The sequence below is a fragment of the Felis catus genome, chromosome D3 (assembly GCF_018350175.1).
Source record: "Felis catus isolate Fca126 chromosome D3, F.catus_Fca126_mat1.0, whole genome shotgun sequence".
NCBI classification, from domain to species: Eukaryota; Metazoa; Chordata; class Mammalia; order Carnivora; family Felidae; genus Felis; species Felis catus.
The window spans coordinates 81,341,909-81,361,328 of record NC_058379.1 but is presented as its reverse complement, the minus strand read 5'-3'; the positions used below and the strand labels follow the sequence as shown (position 1 = coordinate 81,361,328).

Here is a 19,420-nt window from a genome sequence, read left to right as displayed (position 1 = left end):
CATTTAAGAAACCAGGGCTGACTGTCCATATCCACAAAGATGCATCAATGTTAGGTACCATAACAGGAAAAAATTGTTTGACTATAAAGACCAACTAATTCCACCCCCATTCCCTCTTTAAGATCATTTTATCCAACTGCGATTGTGCCTCCGAATCTGCTTCCATCTCAGAGCTCTTAACATTATTCTAAAATGTTCCAAAGTTACGACCCAGGTCAAGGATACTGAAGTACACCACAAAGCATTGTCAATGTAATTGTGCACCTTATATTAGATGGATGCCATTTCACTGACCTTTCATAAGATTATCAAATTGAAGAGCTCAGAGGAACCATAGGAATAATTTACTGGACTGTCTTCATGGTGTGAATGAATCAAGGTTTGGAGAGGTTAAATGACCATCTCACAGCTCGATAGTGAGTTTGTGGCAAAACTATAGTCAGATTCCAATGTTGCCACCTATAAATTCAGCATTTGTTTTATTTTCAATCCATGAGTTAATCTGCATTCTGGCTTCTACTAAGTTATTTTTGAAATCCAAAATTTCATGTTTCAATTTATATAATTGTTCAATGCGGTCTAAATATTCCTATTAAGTGAGCATAGAAAAAGAAGAGATGTGGTAAATAAATTATGATTTTAATCCATTTAGACCATACATGGCAGAAATCATATGTAAACAGAGGCAGAACTATGCAAAATGCAAGTATGCAGGACTAGGACCAACTAAAAAATGATATACATTTGTCATATTTGAGGCATATTTTGAAGTAAAATGAACAAATTATTATAGGATGTTATGTCAATGACAAAGGACATTTATCTTTCTTTTCAGCCTCTGAGGGTGTACTTTATACCATAACTACATAATTAGGATAATCTGACAGAAGAATTAATGCCACCAGTAATTAGTGTCAGATATCTTGGGTTCCAAGATACCAATTCCTTTTTTATTACCGATATCAAAATTTCATTAGTGTTGTCGCTTTTAATCATAAACTATGTAAAATGTATTCTTTTTATGCTTCAACCAGGCTCATCTGAAACATGACTGAACATGTCACAAATTAACATTTGAAAATTAGAAGCCTAAACCCTTGTGTATGAAATAAACTCATATATAAAATATATTGTATGTTCTCCATATAGCAATATCTATCTCAATATATACATTATCTTTTGTTTATTTTTCTACAGTTTTGATAATACAAACAATGCTAGAATAAATTAAATAAAGGAAGGAAGGAAAGGCTTCTCTACCTTACTTCTGCAAACATGCTTTGTTTTAACTCAGAGGCATGGATGGGCTCCTTCTGCCAATAGTCCACTTGCCATGTGGACTTGACTGGACATGTTGATTTCTGACAGAAGTGTTTGAATGTGTAAATGGACCCCTGTTTCTTGTTCACACTAGGGTGAAATTAGAAAACACTTGAAAACAGGGTCCATATCATCCCCACTTAAGTATCAGCTGAGGTTAGACGAGAGGGTCTTGGGTTTGCATTGCACATGCAATTTCAGAAAAACAAACAAACAAAAAGATTCAAAGACTACTCGTTCCGCCATTTGGATAAATTGAATTTTTTGCCTTTCACTGACTCTGACAATGAGACCATGGTTAGAGAGCAGGTGCCACAGCATGTCACAATCACCCCATGGGTGTGCGGGACAATGGCGCAGTCCATGCCCTGGTCGGAGCTTGCCCTGTCTCTGCCACAAGATGGCCCCGAGCACACATTCATACAGACATACTAATTTTAGTATAGTTGGCATCAGAAAAAAATGTGTTTGCTATATTTTGTAATAAATAAGAATTCTGGGCAACGAAGTTGGGTCTTAGTAGCCCACCATAGGTAACAGTGGTCTAGAAGGTCACATCTTCTAGAAAGTTATAGACCCCCTTACATAAATGAAGGAATGTATTACATTGTTTCTGTAGAAATTACCAATAAGAAAAAGGCATTTAACAATAAATCTCATAAAGATAAGCCATCTTCAGTTACCTTCTCAAAAAATAGTATATTTACATATTTTGAGCACTGACTATGGTCCAGGCACTTCTACTGTCTGGGTAGCTTTTGGATTCCATTATGAAGTCAGTCTGACACTAATCTCCCCTCGGTACTTATTGTTCAAGGAAGGGAATAAACTTTCTTCTTGAAGACTAATTGTCTCTTTCTCAACTTTTTTGACAGTGTCCATTTCATCATCTCGTTTGTCCAAACCTCAATGTGATCATTTTAAAACATCATGTGCAGGAGTTTCACTATCTAGATCTATATTCTAGACTGAAAGGGCATGTGAAATAAATACCCTGTTTTATTGCCTTCAACTTTTTAGCCCTCCTCCTCGTGGACTAAACATGAACTGCCATTAAAAAAAAAATGAAAAGAGAAGTAGGAACTATGCGTACCTTTGTGTTTAAGGAATTTGCAGTTCGTGTTAATTCATTCAAGTGAAGCATCTACAGTGGGAAACAAAGAATTATTTACAAAGGCTGTTCAAATGCTGCTCCAACAGACCAGATGGTGATATAGGAAATCAATTTCTTGCCATAAATGTTAAGCTGTTTACATTTTTATGAACTTTCTTTTCTTCATCACCTCTTTCTTTTATCTGTTTCTTAGTCTTGTTCCTCATGGGGGAAAAGAGGTATTATTTCAAAGAGGAAAGGTGAGTTTGGAAAACAAAACCTTTCATGTACTCTGAAACAGGAGTGAATGTTACTGTGTTAGAGATGTGTTGTAGGCACTTACGTGTGTGTGTTTGTGTGTGTGTGTGTGTACCTTTATAATCCCTGTGATAGAATGTAGGATGAAGATTTTTTAAAAAGTTTTAGGAAAGTGTTTAAAAATCATTTCAGCCTTATTCATTTGTGTTGTCACTTAACTGTGTTCATCCCTACATTCCCAGTTGTGAAACATAGTAGGAATCCCATAAGTATTTGCTGAGTGAAGAATGAAACGATTGTGTGAATTAATGAAGGGATCTCAACATCATTTGCGGGCAGTTAATATCATTGGTTACTCACCAAGCATGCAAAGATGATGATTAAATTAATACAATAGGTAATTATTGTCAAATTATTTTCACAAACTGTATCTGATTTGATGATCACAGTATCCCTTGGAGATTCCAGTAGCTTGTATCATTTTCCCCACAAAGGTAAGTTTCTTACAGTCCTACTGACTAACCCAAGGTGCAATTGTAGTTTCCTAAGACCTTTATCAGAAGACAGCTGAAATAAAACATTGGAATGCTCTTCATATATTTAAAAGGTTAGTAGAAATGTGATAAAGAGGCAGTTGATATAGGACAAATATTTCAACTTTCTTAAAATACACACGGAAGAGGATATAATTTTTGTGCATGTCTTTAAGACAGGAAAATGAGCCAGTAAAGGACCAATGGTAACGGAGAGGTAGACTTTAGCTGAAGGCAAGGAAGAACTTTCTACAATGTGGAATTTTCTGGATGTTTGTTAAAAAGCTACCTCACACTATTAAGCTCTGCCTTGTTGGAGGACTTCAAAGAAAAGAGCCACCTCTTGCCTGCTGGCTTCCAGATGGAAGCGTAGAGTGGAGAGTGGGGGCTGAATGACTCCTGGTTCTGAGCTTGCCTGTCAGTGTCCGACATCATAGGACATACTATTGCATAACTCATGGACTCTGCGTGAATGGCGCCCCCTGGTGTAGCTTCAGTGCCCAGCATCCTCCGACTCCTCAAAAGAAAGCACGATTGTTGAACCTGGAACTCTTGAGCGTCCATCTCTGTCTTTGAATGTTGTAAGAGAGAATCATTAAGAGGATGAAAATATGAGGGATTTTCCTCCATTCTGTATGTGAAGCAGCAAGAAAAAAAATGTGAATTCTTTAGTTCTCTGCTAACTCGGGCTGCTTGGCAGAAGAGGCAATGAATTATTTCTGCTCCAGACTCTGCCTGACTTGAGCCCTCAGCACAGTGGGCCAGGTTGTCTCCGGTTGCAAAACCTGAAGCAAGAACAAGGGCAGATGAAGCCGCCGGCGAGCAGGCTATCCCTCATGTTGAAGGAGGGGTGACAGGAAGAGGTGACTCTGCACATACTCATCCCATGACGACTTGTGAAGAGCCCTCAGCATCCTCAGGCACAACTATTTCTCCCTGTCCACAAACAAGTATTGACTGAACATCTATGGTGGGTAAGACAGTTGGGACCTAGTCTTCCAATGCACAGAAACAGAACAAAATTGAACACGAGAGCTTTTACAGGTAATTTTCTTGAGTTGAAAGTTCATTAAATTCAGAATTTGACTCCAGCTTTTCAAATCCATTTCCACTTGAAATCCTGACTGGGGAGAAGCTTTGTTAATCATTTGAGGTAATCATTCCCTCTGTAATAAGCAGAGAGATGATTAAGGCATGTTGACCGAGGCCTACTAAGAAATGTTTCTTCCAGTCACCCCAAACTATTGGTTGAATTAAGGCGCTCGTGATTGCTCTGAAAATTTCATGGCATAGATTATAAATCCTTGAAAATGTTCTTTATGTGAACCTCAACAGGAAGGGCCTGTTGGGTGGGTGGGGGTGGAGGTGGGGACTCTAGGTTCTGTAATGGCTCAGGCTTACCTGGCTCAGTGTGCCCGTTTGGCCTCAGCTGCGTTCCCTTACCCCTGACCCCTCAGAACAGAGCTGTGGAAAACCTTACCTTCTGAACCCTTTTTGAAAGAGCCAATTTGATAGATAACCTGAAATGAAGGTGGACATGTTTACAGAGTGGGGCAGCTATGAAATGTCCTGACAAGCGCTTGATATCCTCCCATGATTTTCTTCTAGACATGGCTGAACGTGCCTTTGCGACATAACCTCTTCCATCTGCCATGCATCCTGGCCTCCGGCCCCAAAGAGCACTGCAGCCAGGATGGAGAGGAGACTCAAGGGAGAAAAGACGATGGCATGGTGAGGTCATAGCTCATCTTGTTAAAGACATCAAAGCAGAAGGGGGGGCCCGGGTGGCTCAGTCGGTTAAGTGTCCAACTCTCAATTTCAGCTCAGGTCATGATCTCACAGTTTGTGAGTTTGAGCCCTGCATCGGGTTCTGCACTGGCGGCACGGAGCCTGCTGGAATTCTCTCTCTGTGTGTGTATGTCCCCTGCTCTCTCTCACACACACTCTCTCTCTCAAGATAAATAAATAAACCTTTAAAAAAAAAGACATCAAAGCAGAACCGATCATTCTTTCACTGAGTTCTGGAATACAAGTGCACACACAACGAAAATGCACATGCAACCAGCACTATTTAGCAGTTTATTTCACGTTAGGCAAAGAGTTACTTCTATCTCATGAAATCAAAATGCTCTAAGAGGGGCTTTATGGAAGCAAAAAGAACACAGATTTGGAACAAAACGCCTTTCCATCTCTGCCACGATCTAGCCTCATGACCCTAGGAGAGTTACTTCAGTTCTCCTGGTCTCTCCTTTCTCTCTGGCAGTGGCTAAGCGACCACTTTCTCGCAGGATTCTTGTGAGGATTAAATTATGTAATAGCTGTAAAGTAGCCAGGACTGTGCCTGCAGATAGTGGGTGGTCAGATATGTCAGTGACTATTGTCATTATTGTTGTTGCCCTTAGTTTAGTGTAGTTCATTTGGTTAGGGTAATGACAAACAAGACAAGGTTATAGCTTTGATCCCAGTAGACACTTGACCTCACTGAGTCTTTCAAAAGTGCACAAAAGGGACTGACTGAGTGAGAGGGTAAGGACACACCACCAAAAACCCATTTGCCTCACTGGAAAAACATCTCAAAGTGCACACCTCCCACAGTGGGATTTCAGCTCAGGTCCTGATCCCAGGGTCGTGGGATCAAGCCCCACGTTGGGCTCTGTGGTGAGTGTGGAGCCTGCTTAGGATTCTGTCTCTTTCTCATTCTCTCTCTCTCTCTCTCTTTGACCCTCTCCTCTGCTCGTGTGCTCTAAAATAAAAAAATAATAATAAAATTTGTTTTTTCAATCCTCAAATATTTGAGAAAGACGGAGCTCCTTGCTCTAGGCTGTCAGGCTGGAAGACCTTACTTTGACTTGACGCTTTCATGTGGCCACTCACAACCACAGCAGGGCTTCAAAGCTCTGAATCTCTCCAAGGGAGTTATGCAAAGTCAAGTAAATAGAGCATTCTTAGATGAAGGACAGTCTGTCATTCCTTCTTCATTCACTAAATTCTCCCTTCCCCTGGGCAATGTCTACAGAAATGAGGTTAAAGAACAATGGGGAGGCTCAGGAGTTTTGCTTCTATTGGTGCTTGGTGGAATCAGATAATGGGACCCCATGTACTCTGTGGGGCTATTCTGAAGAACCACTTGGAGTCTGGGCCCCCTGGGATCAGTGTTGGGACAAGGATGAATGAAGACCCGAGGGTGCAAAATTTTAGGAAGCACTCACTTTACTGTGTTGACCCTCTGCTTGTGTGGCCCTGTCCCTGGCAGTGAGTACGTCCTTAAGAATGAGCCACCCACTGAGCAAAATTTCAGGAGGCTCAGGCACTCAGGGTCATAAAGTCACAGGGCCTGCACCTAAGAATGAGTGCTTCCTTAAATTTTGCTCCTTTGGGAAACTTGCTTGCCTGTCCTTGCTCCTGGCCCTGCTTGGGACACCAGGTCAGGGTTTTGGATACAGGAGGCTGCAGGTCTGTGTTTCTGGTGGCTGTACTGTTCTATTATACTACAGATACCTTAAAGGGTTTCCATTAAGATATCGGAATCAGAGTGAAATTCTCCCGTTGTCTGCTGTTGATGTCAATGGAGTATCTTACCCTTAGGAAAGTCAAAGTGTTTTAGGAAAATGCCTTCTTTTTCCTGCACATTTTAAAGGGGAAAAAACTCAACGTGGTACATTTCCTTAAAAAACATCTGAAAAATAAAAATATAGTTGCTGAGTTTGAGTAAAGATATAAATATCTTCATATTTTCCACCGAAGTATTTAACTTATACAACATCGTCTTGCCAATATCCGGGGGCCCAGAAGCAATTTTCCCAACCCAGGGGTGTGGTTCCAATAAAACAGCCTTAAGAGTTCCTACACAGAGAGGATCAAGTTTAAACAATTTGGCTAGCTAGGAAGCTGACATTTCATAGGGACCAGAAATGTTACGACTTGCTTGAAAGCTACCACTCTCTTCCCATCAACAGGGATGTAAAATCCTCTAAGACACCAGTATATTTCTGTATATTCTGGGGATCGAGTGGGGGGAGAAAAATATGGGTCAGACGGGGTTCAAGTTTACAAGAAAATAGAAACAGATGTACAGGCTAAGATCTGTTTCTCAGAGTTTGTGAGACACTGACCCATTGGGTTTTTTTCCTCCCTCATTCAACTGTTTGAGAAATCTACCTCCTGGTAACCTTTCATGGCCACCCTACAAGCAAAAACAGTCCTCTGGCTATACCAGTTAATTCTAACTGGATCCACAGAATCTGAGAAATATGATTGCTGAAGGGACAATTAGCTGAAATGGCCAATCACGGGTCTTGATAACAGAGAGCCTTTAAATCTGACAAACTTGAGTTCTAATATGAACTTTGCCTTCTGCTACACATGTGAGTAACTTACTTAACTTCTCTGAACCTACCCATAAAATAAATCTCTGAGTGTAAAATAGGAGTCACCTGACCAGGTTGTGGTGAGTGTGAAATATAGATAAAGCCTCTGAATAGAAACATTATTCAATACTCTTATCTCCCTCCCCCCTTCTAAGGATTATGGATTTAACTCAAGGAAGAGTCATAGATTTGAGAAGGAAAGTATCAGGTCCCCAAATTAATTCTACAAATGGGGAAACTGAAGTGAGCCTAGCGGGGCTGCATAATTTACTCAAGTCCACACAGCTAGAAAACATCCAATTCACCAGGAACACCCAGTTTTCCCGACACACTGGCCAGCATCTTGCCCTCTAATTTACCAGATAGATACACAACGTAGAAAAAGAAGATCTAACGTTGGCACCACAGAGCACAGTTTCTTCGTAGGTGTTGTAGCCATCTAGAAGCAAATTCGTCATTCAGCCTGAGTTCAGTCACCATGAAAGTCCTTACCTTAACCTGGGAATAAAGATGGGTGACAGGAATGGCTCTCTCCAGTGTTGGAAAACATGACATCAAAAAGCTCCCTCAATTAGTGTGAATAGTGGAAAACAGAACCACAATGCCTTGTTTTACATTTGTGCCTCCCTTCCACCTGCCCCCTGCCCCTCAAACCATGGTGCTTCTCACTGTCCTTTGATTACAACCAAATACATTCTCCTGTAGTTTCTCAGACGACTCATCAGCAGTTATAAACATCGTGTCAAAGAAGCTACGGTTTACTTTGCATTTATACCTTGTCTTCAGGTGGGCTGAAATTCTGTTCTGTGTGCCCACAGCTGTGTCTACAACACAGAGACAAACACAGTACTCCAGTACTCACCACCCAAAGTCTTCTCAGAATTTGGTTGCACAAGTCATTTTTCTTTGCATTGTGAAGTGATTTAAAGTATTTATGCGAAGGAGTAGAGAATAAGCCAGCTGATGTATGCAATGTAAAACACACTGCTTCTCTGGTCAATGTAGTGACTCAAGAGATATGGAAAATCTTTTTTTATTATTTAAAAAAACATTTTTAATGTTTATTTATTTTTGAGAGAGGGAGAGAGAGAGAGACAGAGAGAGAGAGAGAGAGAGAGAGAGAGAGAGGAGGAGGGGAAGAGAGAGAAGGAGACACAGAATCTGAAGCAGGCTCCAGGCTCTGAGCTGTCAGCATGGAGCCCAATGTGGGGCTTGAACTCACGCACCATGAGATCATGACCTGAGCTGAAGTCAAATGTTCAACTGACTGAGTCACCCAGGTGCCCCAAGATGTGGAAAATCTTAATGAAACATTTAATGCATGGATTTTATACAATAAATTGGGTGCTATTTTATAATTACAGAATATATTAGATGTTCAAAAATTAAATGTAATGTGCTTTTATTTATTACATAGCACCCTCTGGCTATGACAATAAATTATTGATGTTTAAAAGGCAGAGTGGAGGCATTTTTGTCTTGGGAACTGGAAACACATTTCTTTCCTTGACTCCTAAGATGAGACATGATGGAGGAAATGTTGTTCTCTCTGAAACAGAGGCATCCAAGGATGAAGTAACCCTTGTTGAGTATTTCAGACTTCTCATGGCAAATGTAGCCAGGATTCCCACAGGGAGAAAGTTACAGATCAACTATAGCTCCAACTCAGAGGAAGACCAATATGGTGTAAAATCAGAATGTGAGACATGAAGGGAACTTAAACAGGGTTTCTTCAGAGACTTTTAAACCCCAATGAAGAAATACTCCTTACACTGTGATCCAGAATAGGTATTCAAAATGGAAACAAGAATTGCGCAAAAAATACTTCCCCTTAGGACTAATGACTCATTCTGATATTTTCTTTTCTATCCTCTCCTTTTTGATGTTTTAAACACTGGTAGCAATTCACTAAATTGTTTTTGCAACCCACTAATTGGTCCCATCCCACAGTTGGAAAATGCTGATCTAGCCCAACTGTCTCATCTTGCACAAGAGGAAATAAAGCCCTAGATAAGTTTAATATAACTAAGTATGCATTTAATACAGTGCTTAGACTAGAATGGATTAGTGTTTTCAAATTGTTTAGTAGAGGGAAGTAACTTAAATAAAAGATGATAATTCTGGGTGTTTGCGTTCAACTGCAGATTTTACCTATATATTGGTACTAGGCTTCCCGGTTGAGTTCATTCATTTCATCCAAATTCCCTAACACCTTTTGGCTTTGATTTTACCCCTACAAATTAAACCACTATAGTATAAATGCATTCTTTGCTAAAAATAAGGCATACATTTTTGCCTTTTTCATAAAGAATCACCGCAATGAATTATTATCTCACACTAATTAGGTGCATTAGAGTCAGATCCAGCCATTTGTACCAACTCCTTTTATCAAATCACACACATATATACATACATAGAAAAGCTTCTGCTTTTTAAAAATGATATCCAAACTACAAATATGTCCAGAGGAAAAAGAATATAACTCATGGAAGAAAAAGATTCAAGTTCAAGGCAATGAAAAAGAAAAAGTGAAAGAAAAAAAAAAAAGAAAAAGAAAAAGAAAAAAAGTGGGGGGATGGGGAGCAGGATTTAGGTCCTTTGTATTTCCATCACATGACCCCTGATTTGTGCAGGTAACATAAAAATAGACACAAATTAGAGTTGTAACAGGAAACAAATCCAATAGTTCCCTTTATACAACTTTATAGTGAACTGATAGAAAATTTTATAAAATTATGGCACATCCAGGAATAAAAACTTGGATTAGTGTCTTCACAAAACTGAATTGTCAAACACCCACCATATTAGATTAGTGTCAGTGTTTGGCTTCACCCTAATGAGTGGGAAAAGAAAATGGTACACAAGCCAGTAGGAAACACCCCTTTGTTCCCTTGGGTTCTCAGATTCTCAGAAGGTAAAGGGAAGAAATGAAGCAACTTAATGACTTATGACAGATGAGGCATCCTGGATGCTCAGACTGTATTCTCAAGAGTCCACTCACCTCCCCGAAGCACGCCAGGCTGCAATCCTCCCTTCAGGGTAAAGACTCATTTAAAAGGGATGCAGGAGACGTGGTGTCCCTTGAGGAGTGGAGAAGGGCATAGGGACTCTTGAGAAAGAGAAAAGGGTCAATATTCATGCTCTGGAGAGAAATGAGCTTCCAAATGACTCTTAAAATCTTCTTCAGTCTCTCAAAGAAATACATCTTGAAATATTTTGTCTGCCAATACAGAGAACTTGACTTCTCTCATGTAGAAGGATTTGGATTCAAGGAGGAGAAGGGGTCCCAGTGAATAAAGAAGTCTATCAACTTCACAAGACTTTCATCATCTATAGATGATGTTCAGATAAAGTATCTGCTGAACAGATACTTTAAAAGAAAAAGTAAATTATTCACTGGTTGGGTAGTCACAGAACCATGGGGCTCTTTGCAAAGAGTTGGCTGGGCGTGTTCAATGACTTCCTGTGCTGTTGTCAGCTATAAACACTACTAACAAAAGGGCATGTACTGGTTTCTCTTGCATATAAAGCCTCTTCTCTGTAAAGAGTCTGATTAACAGATAGGAGTGAGGCTGTGTGTTCCTGCCTATTGTCCTAGATGGTTAAATGGACAGATCATTGTATATAGTCACCCCTGGAACCCTAATTTCATAGAAACTGTACCCATTTAGTGGACCATGGCTCTTGTATTTAATTTTCTCTGTGTTACAATGGATGGCTTCCACCCAGAATTCATTAACTGATGTATATATGTAACAGTGATTCTCCTTAAATTTTTTTTTAACATTTATTCATTTTTGAGAGACATAGAGCATAAGCAAGGGAGGGGCAGAGAGAGAGGGAGACACAGAATCTGAAGCAGGCTCCAGGCTCTGAGCTGTCAGCACAGAGCCCAATGCAGGGTACAAACCCATGAACCATGAGATTGTGACCTGAGCCAAGGTTGGACGCTTAACCACATAAGCCACCCAGGCACCCCTGAGGTATACATAACAATGATTTTTAATCCAGCAGATGAGAGTCAAGCAGTCTTTGAACTTAAATTTGTACATGTAAATTCTTATATATGTGCTTGTTTTGATATTTTAATCTGATTCTTAAAGGGAGCATTTACTTAAAAAATAAAGGAGCATGACAATCAAAGCTCCTAGTGGCCTCACACTGGTGCCCCTGTGCTTCAGCCTTCCCCATCTCTGGTGTCCACCCTCTGTGCTCTGGCTGCCTGATGTCACCGTCATTTAAAGAGTGCTAAATTGAATCTTGAGAAGTCCTTATCTTTTGCCCCCAAATTCGCTCAGTCACGAAGTCCTGACCCCACATTCATTCAACCAAAGGCTACGTACGACACCTGTCACCTGACTACCCTTAAGACCAGCATTCTGGTCCAGACCATCATTGCCTCCCAGCTGGACCACTTCCCACTTCTCCCTGCTAACAGTCTTGTAGCACCATATCAGCGTCCACGCAGCAAACACAATCATTCAAAATGCAGACTTGAAAGCCGTCGCTCTCCTCCTTGAAGCCTTTGCTGCCTTTGCACCAAACTAAGAATAACGCAAACCCCACATAGTAGTGCCCGGGGCCCTGCTCCAGCTCCTACCAGTCTACTTTTCACAGCCCTCTGCCCTCACATTCCGCGGTCACCCCTGCAGCGATCAGAGGAGCCCGGAGTCTTTCGCTGGTGGGCCTTGAACATGCTGGCACCTCTACTGGACCCCTCCTCCCCTCTCCTCCTTGTCCCTTTACCTTCTCCTCCTTCTGGTTTGAGCTACAAGGTTCCTTCCTCCAGGAAGCCCTCCTGTTCTTCAAAGGCTGGTTGAGAAGCCCCTGCTGCACGCTTCCACAGCATCTCTGTCTCATTCACAGAACTCATCACACCGCTACGGTTTACAAAAATTGTGATAGTTCTGTCCGGCCTAAGACTCAAACTCATAGCAGCGTCAACAAGTCCTTTCTGAAGAGACACACTTGGAGAGAAATTTTACATTTAAAAATGAAATGTTTTAAAAATATCTAGAAAGTATTTGTCTGTCTTCTCTTCCCTCCACACTCTCTTTCCATTCTGCTCCCTTTTCTCTCCCTCCCAACGCACTGAGTATACCCAAGCACATTATTTTTCGTCGTTCAAATTACAAGCCAATCATAAAACTTAATATTTAGAAAAGATTAGTCACCTTAGTTTCACTAAATGACTTTCAAGTTTCAAGTACAATGGCATTCTTGTTTTTGGTTCACCGTGCCACAGGCAAGAAACAAGAAGTACGAAGAATATCAGAGAAATGTCTCATAACACAATTAAGTTCTAACAGCCGACATTTACCACTTGGAGGTAAACTCACTGTGGCTTTCTCTTCTTCAAGGTGCTGCTGGCATCTATAGGGAAGATTAAGCTTATGAAGGCTGTTCTAGTCATGGCTCTTTACAAATTCTAGGTTTGTCGGTCAGGACAGAAATAAAATGTTAGTGTCAAATGATAACCAGATTACAGACACATATGCTGCCTTTCTCTGTTGATGACTAGAACCTGTCAGTCAGTGAAGGGGTGTAGAACGTGCAGAAGAGACATTACAAAGCAAGCAGAAGATAATTGTCTCTTGTCTCAGAGAGTTTATACTTAGGAGGGTTTACGATTGGAAGTCTATAATATCATTATAATTCCTATATAGACTCTCAAAAAGTGTATTAGTAAGACAAATGATACAGAGTCAAGTTAATCACCTAAATCATAAAAGTGTAAATGGCCCAAATGTAAGAACACAGAGTCATGTAATTTTGGATTTGCCCAAATTTATAAGAGGTGCGGTGTTTTAGGAAAGCCTGAGGTCATCCGAGACACGTGGTGTCAGTCGGTAGGCATGCCAAAGAAGGAGTGAGCCATGTGAGGTGTTGGAGCACGAGATGGGAGGATCCTGAGCAGAACCAAGGTGCAAGTGAGATTCGGAAGGACGTCCGAGGCAGTGTGTTACGATGGAAAGAGCACACGTGATGTCAGGCAATTGCCCAGCTTCTCTGACCCCAATTTTCCTGATGAAATAAAAACAAATAACATTAAGAATCATAATAGGTTCCACCTTACAGGACTGTAAGCAGAATCGAGATGGGGTCCGCGAAAACATTTTGGAAATGATGAAGCAGTGACGGTGGGTAAGGACGACGACAATGTTGCTCTTCCTCTTCATTGAAGAATGGGTGGAAAACAGCTTCTTCCCGTTCCTGCAAACATAGAAGATCCAACAGTGCTCTCACCCACCTTTGAGAGCTTGCCTTTACATTGGCTTTGGCACCTGACTCGCGTGGCACGCCCTCAAGGAGGCACTGACAAGGTGCTGGCAAGGGTCCCCACTATCTGGCCAGAGCCTCCATCTATACCACACTCTCTGAGTTTTGTCTTTTTTTGGGTCCTTTAGAGGACCTATTGATTTGAGATGAGGAAGGGACACTCACCATACCAACCATATGCCATACCCTGCCTTTAAAGAACTTATAACCTAGCCACGTGCGCGCACACACACCCACTAACAGAACATAGCAAGAAATGTGAGCGTAGCTCTCGTAAAAGGAGGCACGATGTGTTTTGTGGGTCTACTTGAATAGAGATCTTCCCAGGGAATATGAACGTGGTCAGATGTTTGAACAACTGGATGGATATTAAGCGAAGATGGGGAGAGTATGCCACTCAGAAGGGACAGGTTGAACAACATGAAATATTGGATTTGGTTTTCAATTAGTCCAAGGTGTGTTGAGTTCAGAGTCTTGTCAGAGAGTGGCTAAGTGGCTAAACGAGGTAAAGAGGAGGATAAGGAAAATTGGGGAAGGCCTGCAGTGCCATGCAGGAGTTTAGACTCTGTCTTTAGGTGGTGAAGAGGAATTAAGTCTTTTATAAGACAGTCTTCCCATCTGTGTTTCAGGAAGATAACTGGCATCTACGGATGAAAACAGAAATCTCTGGGGCACCTGGGTGGCTCAGTCAGTTAAGGGTCCAACTTTGGCTCAGGTCATGATCTTGAGGTTCATGGGTTTGAGCCCCGCATTGGGCTCTGTGCTGACAGGTCAGAGTCCGGAGCCTGCTTTGGATTCTGTGACTCCCTGTCTCTCTGCCCCTCCCCCGTTCATTCTCTCTCTCTCTCAAAAATAAACATTAAAATTTTGTTCTTAAGAAGGAAACAGTAATCTTCACAACTTTGGGCTTAAAAGTGAAAGGGAAATACAAGTCACAAGAGGCAGGAAGAAAAGATAAGCAACAAACTACAGAAGTAGTTTGAATTTGCCTAAACTCAAGCAGTGCTCATGGGAAGAAAGAAAAAGAGATAAATTCAAGAGACGTTTTAGTAGTAAGACCAGTGAACAGTTCCAGTGTGAAAAAGAAGGAATACACGAAGATAATCTTGATGTTTTGAGCTTGGAGTTTTAGAAAACATTTGTCCTTAACTAAAGGTGGGTCCCCAAGAAGATCATGTGGAGGATGGTGATGTGTTTTAGCTGAGACATGTTTAGTTTTACTCTAGGAAATTCAGGTGGACGTTTCAGAAGGCAGTAGTGAATTTGGGTGAAGTTACACATAGAGATAGGTGTCATCAGCTATTACAGAAGCCACGTGTTTAGATGGGATCATACAGAGAGAGAATTTTGAGTAAGTGAAGAAGAGATTTGGAAATACTTATGGATAAATAAGCAGATTGAAAAAAAATATGACCCTAAAAGATAAAAAGTAGTCTTTGTATAAAAAGAAATCAATTACAAGATCAATGACTTGATCTTATACCAAAGTGGTCCCTGAGGTCTCATTTCCGTCTCAAATCACACCCTTGGGACTCACAACTACACTTATTTTAAAGACACAGTGAGTGCCTGTAATACATTAAGCATTGTTCTAGAGGTGTTGGTTATAGAAACAAATCAGGCATGGCTCCTGCCTCAAGAAGCATGAAGTTCAATGCTAAACACGAAATTCAACAGCTGTTACCTTTGCTGTCACTGAGCCAGGGGTGTACTGACAACAGTTACAGACTTGTGAAAGTAACACCAAACTAAGCCTAGATCATGACTAGACAAGGTAGACCTTCTCTGCGTGAGCTAGGGTCCTTAACCGTGAGGTGGCCATATGGGCAGGACCAACCAACCGAAATTGTAGGGCAAGCTTCTATGAGTTTTTCCAAACTATCTCCTTACAGACCTGACCAAAGTCTTCCTGATGCTTGCTTCAAACCTCAGTAGCTGCGAGTCCCACAGAAAATGCTATCAGCAGAGAGGAGCGTCCATGCTTCTGAACATTATGGCTACCGTCACCACTCATGCTCCTGTACCCTCATCCTGTATCTTTATCATCTAAGAGCAGAATCTAGAAGTATGTCATTTTTGAATGGCAATAGGTGGGAATGGGGTTAATCAGAAAAATTAGTTCCTGAAAAAAAAAGATACCGATGCATACCAGTTAATTTCACTCCCCCCACCCCCCACCATAAATATCTCTTAAAGACACAATAGTTATTTCAGGTGTGGCAGGTTAGTGATTATTCGGTTGCGGGTTTTTCTACATCTGTCAAATCATGTCACATTAACTCATTCGTGCTGTATTCACGGACTCCAAAATAATGGTTGAAAATCAAATAGCTGCCAGGGCTAGTTTTATGCACCACAATGCCATGCTATAGACTATCCAGATTTATTTAGTTTCTATTCAGGTGAAAGTCTTCTGTGATAAAAACGTAAGTCAATAGGCTGTTCCTGTTTATAAAATTCTAAATGAGTTCAGCTTGGTCTACTCATTCTCAACTTATTTTTGATCTGTTTTGTAAAGTTACTTATGTCTTATTATAAATATTCACATATGCAAATCCTTTTCCTAATGAACTTCAATCTTAGTATTTAAAACTACCTTATCAGCCTATGTGTCTGTAAAAGTAACTTTCGTGTGTAATAAATTAGCAACATTGAACCAAATCAGATTTATACTTAAAAAGCATTCTTTCCGCTTGTTGCTTGTTTGCTTGGCCTACCAGATAAAGAAAGTGCTGGTAGTCTCACCATTGGTTAGAGGAGAACAATCACACTGTCCAGCTCTGTTGTATTTATTTATTCTGATAAATAAGAGGAAAAACTTGTAAACTACACAGCACATGAGATATCTACTGTAAATAACAAATGGCAGTAGTGAAAAGATATTTAATATTTGAAAAACTATGTACATATTAAGTCTCTATCAAGGAAAAAAAAAGTCTGTATCAAGACCGAAAGACATCAACTTGAAGTTATTGACGAAATATTTTCGTTGTCCCCTAATCCCAAATCTATAGTTTTTAGCATCTAAATTAGACACTGATTTCAAATTAGATGTGTGAAAGTAAGCTCTACTGTCTTCTTAGGTCGGCAAGGAAAGGTTATCCCTCACACCCAGGTTCAGTAGCTGGGCTTCCTTCCGAGCTTGTTAACCATGAAACCGGAGTAGCTGGGATATCCATATCCAGTACAGAGTTTCAGACAAGATCCGAGGGCCGCTTCTGCATCGTCACTGCCAGCAGAGCAACTCCACAATTCCCAGACGGGGCCCAGCTCTGGGTGCAAGGGGCTCCAGGGGAGAATGGCGGGAATGAGTGGGGGTAAAAAGAGAGTGAACTTAGAAATGGGCGAGGCACATGGTAGTAGAAAGGCTAAAGCGGGATCAGGACAAGCAACCAGGTGTCTGCGAAGGGTCAAGACACCCAAATCATCTGCCCGACCAATATTAGAAGGAAGCAAATGCAAGGGAAACACCACGTGCTTCCGTCACACTCAAATCTATTCCCTTGTGGTGGTTCCTTGATGTTGCAGGGAACTACTGTAATAGAAACCAACAGGATTTTCAAGGGCAAGAGACTTTGCCGCTAAACAAGATGATGTCATCCTTCCTGATGACAAAGAGGAACGGGTGATCAGCTCTGAACACCCTGGACTCAGGGAGCTGCTTTTCTACTATGTTATTCCCTGTGGCGGCGGCCGCCTCCGTGCCCTCCTCAGCAACCTCTATGTATGACTTGTGCATCATTTTGGACAAATACAGACGACCTCCAGCAGCTACACCGGAGAGATCAGCTCTGGATTCATCAAAGATGTCCTTCAGCCCCAGGGCTCTTAAATGATGCTTGATTTCATAATTCTTCTCTATCTTGAACCGAGGGAGAAACACCTCGACATACTGAGAGCTCATTTTTCTCGGATCGGTCCACTGCATTAGATTCCGAAAGGTCAGCTTGTTTTCAATCTGTAGGAATGTTGAAAAGGCAATTTAGAATCATATGCTTAAGGCACATCTGGGTGGCCCAGCTGGCTGAGCATGGGAATCTTGATTTTGACTCAGGTCATGATCCCGGGGTTGTGGGATCGAGCCCGACATCAGGCTCTGCACTAAGCATGGAGCCTGCTTGATATTCATTCTCTCTCTCTCTCTCTCTCTCTCTCTCCCTCTGCCCCTCTCTCCCGCTAGTGCTCTCCCCCTCTCTCTTCCCCTCCCCTGCTCTCCCACACACACACTCTCTCTCTCTCAAAAAAAAGAACCATATGCTTAAGAGAGAGATAAAACATCATCAACTACAAAGACAGTTTTCCATAATTATCCTCTCCTAGATATTTGCATGTAAGTATGTGAATGGATTTTGGAGAGTCTGAAAATGGGAAACTATTAACACAAACAGTTCAAGCACTCTATTAAATCACTTGTTTAATTTGCTCTGCTGTGACAAGGTGTGACTTGTATTTCCAGGCATTTCTGTTCTCTGCCCCCATACAAACAAATACAGCCACAAATATAGCCAAAGTGGAACAACGGGCAAGTGAAGGAATTAGGGTATCAGAGATCATCAGAGGGAGAAAGGAAGTCAGTGGTCATTTAAGTCAGCATTTCTCGACCATTTCCCATCACTAAAGACATAGAAAATGGTAATGTTTGCACAGCTTGCGGGAAGAACCAATGGACCCCAGGTGGCCCAAGGCAAGGAGCCCAGAGCTCTAGCTTCGAGGGTTTAGGTGATCACTACCTTCCAGCACCATCACCTACACCATCTGGGCGGCTTGGATCCAAACCCACTCTCCTACCCAACTTGACAACTGAAGTTCAAGACATTGTAAGGAAATGTGCTGAACTGCATAGGTGGGCACTTCGGTTACACAGCTAGGAGCCCACGGCTCTCTCTCCAGCACCACTGTTGCCCCAGATGATTCATGAGTGGAATTCACCAACTCCTGAATACTGAGAACTGATCAGAGACTAGTCACACGCACACTGATTACAAATCTTATATATAGACATTTGTTCTCAAATTCAGGCTCACTAGAATCCTAAACAGCCTTTCACAGCTATCCTTATCAAGAACCTAAACTTATATAATCAAATTTAGCCTAATTTAAATTTTATGTGTGTAAATTATCCAGTTCATGGTTAGTCGGTAATAACGTCTCATTCTGACTTAGAATTTTTTCCTCATTTGATGGCTCACTGTAAAGCCAACTTCCTCATTATTCCATTATGTAGGATAATGTAGGTATATAGTGGATTTATATTAATCTGATTGAAACATCATTAGGAAAATCCATGACAGAAAAGAAAACCTCAGACAATAAGTGTAAGAACAAATCTATCTTTCGAGTTATCTACTGTTTGTTTTATATGGGCTACTTTCTCTATTACTGTAGATTATTTGAAGTTAAAATAATTGATGTGTGCTAAAATGTTGATAAAGATTATCGAGTGAATTATTGATTTCATAGGAATACCAATATTTTATATTGTCAACTTTAGATTTAATAATAGCAACTTTATGACATTCTTCTTGCTGTCCATGTCCAAAAAGGTAATTAAAATGAAGCTAAATGAAAAT

General features: G+C 41.0%; 1 protein-coding gene and 1 long non-coding RNA gene across 8 annotated transcripts in view; one reads left to right on the top strand and one right to left on the bottom strand.

Annotated features, from left to right (window-relative positions):
* The window catches only part of LOC109493502, a 36,858-nt gene extending 31,753 nt beyond the window's left edge, over positions 1-5,105 (top strand). For 2 of the 3 annotated variants that reach the window (XR_006587596.1, XR_006587595.1), the window contains 3 exons: positions 2,628-2,673; positions 3,381-4,248; positions 4,813-5,105. This is a non-coding gene — a long non-coding RNA (uncharacterized LOC109493502). The remainder of the gene's footprint in view (positions 1-2,627; positions 2,674-3,380; positions 4,249-4,812) is intronic. The other variant, XR_006587597.1, reaches the window with a different exon arrangement.
* An 11,524-nt stretch (positions 5,106-16,629) lies between these two features.
* SERPINB7 (serpin family B member 7) overlaps positions 16,630-19,420 on the bottom strand; it is a 66,018-nt gene continuing 63,227 nt past the window's right edge. For all 5 annotated transcript variants that reach the window (XM_045041076.1, XM_023242078.2, XM_045041075.1 and 2 more), the window contains one exon: positions 16,630-17,808. In XM_045041076.1, the coding sequence (XP_044897011.1) occupies positions 17,410-17,808 (399 nt within the window). In that variant the 3' untranslated portion in view covers positions 16,630-17,409. The remainder of the gene's footprint in view (positions 17,809-19,420) is intronic.